The sequence below is a fragment of the Empidonax traillii genome, unplaced genomic scaffold (assembly GCF_003031625.1).
Source record: "Empidonax traillii isolate 1590-97213 ecotype Southwest subspecies unplaced genomic scaffold, ASM303162v1 scaffold579:size954524, whole genome shotgun sequence".
Lineage (NCBI taxonomy): Eukaryota > Metazoa > Chordata > Aves > Passeriformes > Tyrannidae > Empidonax > Empidonax traillii.
Window position 1 is genome coordinate 403,306 of NW_020955772.1, and position 3,076 is coordinate 406,381.

Here is a 3,076-nt window from a genome sequence, read left to right on the forward strand (position 1 = left end):
TACCCTGTGTTACGTGAGTGCCAAGTGGAACAACCTTCCCACTACTCAAGGTACATCCAAGCAATCCGTAAGCGGCCCAGTTCCTTTCTCTGTCCAACTGTGCTGTGGGAAATTCATTTAAGTGCCTCTTCACAGGCAGAGACAGTTTGCTTTTAAAAATATTAAGGACACCTTTTTTTTTTTTTTTTTCTTTCTTTATCTTTAAGAACTTCCTGGAAAGTTACTGTGGAAAATGAAAGTGCTCCCATGGTGAGACCGATGTGCAACGTCCTTGCTGCTTTCTCGGGATCCCCTCCCTCAGCAGACTCGTGTTAAGATGAGGCTCAAATACATCACGAGGCCGTGGTCCACCTGGAACGGGCAGGCAGACACTGGAAAATGTTTTATGTTCAATCATAAAACGTGGAATTAGCCAAAGGTAACCTGTTGTGCAGATCTGACGGGTCTGGTCTCCGGGGTGGGTCTAAATCCCAATGGCCTGAAGCACTCGCTTCTCGTTGTCGTTGAGGTGGTCGGAGAACATGGCATAGCAGGGCTGCTGGGCAAACTGGCACAGGAATTCGGTGAGATAGGCCTGGAAGGGACACAAAACACCTGCTCAGCACCAGCTCTTCCTGGAAATCCTGCTGCTTCCATGTGCCAGAAGGGATATCTCAACATACCCCAAGTAAGAGCCTGGGATTGAAAGGAAGAGAGGAGAAATGCAAGAGGAGGAGGAGGGGAAGCAAAGGGAAGGCTGGGAGTAGAGGGAAGGGTGGGAGCAGAGGGAAGGGCTCATCAACAGCTGCAGGTGGTGGGAAAAGCAGGAGTAAAGTGTCACCCAAGGGTGAGAGCACCTCCAAGTGGAGTATGAAATTCTGTCATGGTCACCCTCCAATCTACTCCTGACATCTGCAAGCAGCTGTGAAGCTCACGGGTAGAAAAGTCTTACCTCCCTCTGTTCAAAGACTTTTGTCCATTTACCTTTATAAGTTACAGACACTGATCATATGGAAAAATAGCTCCAGAAATTTTTGGAATACTCCACCCTTTCCAAAAAAATTTCAATTATCTGCATCCTTTTTGGGGTTACAATCAATAGCTGATGTTTCCAGTGCTTACAGATTTGTTAAAACACAACATTAAAAAAATTAAAGTTTATGAAGAATAACGAGAATCTGACAAAACCCCTCATTCTAGAGCATCACCTGGAGATCTATTTGGTAAAGAGGGTCCTTTAATGCATCTGGATCATCCTCTTCATCATCTTCATAGTAATCGTCATCTGTCAGAGGCAAATCAGCAGGTTTTAACATCAAACAAAGCAAAACATCTCAGGAAGTTTTCTATTGAACAACTGAAACCCGAGGATCCCAAAGTAAATAGTTTTGGCACTGCTGGGGAAAAAAAAATTGTATCCCAAATATTCCCTCCTTTAGATCATGGGACAGAAACCTCTGAAGCCCCAGGTGATGTTATTTATAATGCACTGATTTAATCACTATGTTACTGTCCAGAAGGTCCTTATTCCCAATCCCAGAGCAGAATTCCTTGCCTGTGCCTGCAGCCTCTGTTCTGCTGCTGGCAAGGGAAGGAAACTCTGCAGTGGTGTCACCTACTCCATTTTTGCTCTGAGTAAGGACTTTAAAGCTGCTACTCACCATACTTGTTTGTGGAAAGAATATCTGATAGGAACTGTCCTGCTAAGCCTTCATCTTCATCCTCGTCCTCTTCCTGATCCTCCCACATATCATTTGAATCATCTGTTTAGGAAAAACAATATTCCAGAAATAATGCAAAATCCAAGAGGTCCTGCCTGTGATCACTCTCCAGGGGACTGGAGTCTGTAGGAAAAAACATCCCTGCACGTGTGAGTGGACAAAGGGAAACACCTGCAAACATCCCTTTTCTTCTGGAATGATTCCAGAACCAGAGCCAAGCAAAAAGCAGCAGCAAGGATGGATGTTTGAGGCAGGGAGGAAGAAAGGCAAACCAGCTACACCACAAAAGGATAATTTTACTGGCATATGGTCAGATCCCATCTTCCAAACTAGCCCAATATAATTTTCAGGTCTAAGGATACACAACAGTGACTGGTTTTATTCTCCCATTTTATTTATTTTTACCTGGAAGAGACTGACAGCACTTAAAATATGGCACAGGGAAAGAAGAGCTGTTGTGCTGGAAGCTGCTAATGATGATCTGTACAACAAGACAAGGGAGCTGGAGAGGGACTTTGGACAAGGCATGGAATGACAGGACAAGGGGGAATGGCTTCCCATTGCCAGAGGACAGGGCTAGATGGGATATTGGGAAGAAATTCTTCCCTGTGAGGGTGGGCAGGCCCTGGCACAGGTTGCCCAGAGAAGCTGTGGCTGCCCCTGGATCCCTGGAAGTGTCCAAGGCCAGGTTGGACAGAGTTTGGAGCAACCTGGGCTGGTGGAAGGTGTCCCTGCCCGTGGCAGGGGGTGGGATAAGATGGTCTTTAAGGTCTCTTCCGACCCAAACCAGTCTGGGATTCTCTGAGCTTATCCTTTGGATCACTATTCAAGCCTATGAAATCACAGGCACACCATTTACTGCTGTGAATTTCTTGTGACTATAGAATGCTTCTCAAGAGAAGACAAAGTAGATTTCAGCCCTGGAAAGAGAAAAAGCAAACCCAGTATTTTACCTTGGCTCCAATCTGCAGTTGTCTGTCTAGATGCATTTGCTTCCATTGCATTAGAGAGTTCATTTATTATTAATTTTAAGATTTTTACTAACAAAGGAATGTTTGTCCAGCGCTCAGGATCTGTAAGAAAAAAAAATATATATATATTCACGCTGCTTTTAATAAAATGTTGTAAAAAACACACCTTTTTTTTTGTTGTTGTTGTTGGAGTGGGTTTTAACTTCTTTGGGAGGTTGGGAATTAAAAACAACTGACACATAACCCTCCAAGCATTCTTTCCATACACCCTCACAGCCACATTCCCAAAGATCTCAACCACAACGTCAGTCTTGCATATTCTGAGTGCAGAGAAGGCAGGGGGAGAACCTTCCCAGCTGAATGGATGTGTGACTCTGCTCCTGCAGGCTGCTTGATGGAGTCATC

General features: G+C 44.7%; 1 protein-coding gene across 1 annotated transcript in view; it reads right to left on the reverse strand.

Moving 5' to 3' along the window:
* IPO9 (importin 9) overlaps positions 1–3,076 on the reverse strand; it is a 30,338-nt gene that overhangs the window by 3,637 nt on the left and 23,625 nt on the right. Inside the window, exons 21-24 of the mRNA XM_027898133.1 lie at positions 2,654–2,773; positions 1,641–1,742; positions 1,188–1,264; positions 35–574 (exon numbers count right to left, since the gene is read on the reverse strand). Coding sequence (XP_027753934.1) covers positions 464–574; positions 1,188–1,264; positions 1,641–1,742; positions 2,654–2,773 — 410 coding nt within the window. The 3' untranslated portion in view covers positions 35–463. The remainder of the gene's footprint in view (positions 1–34; positions 575–1,187; positions 1,265–1,640; positions 1,743–2,653; positions 2,774–3,076) is intronic.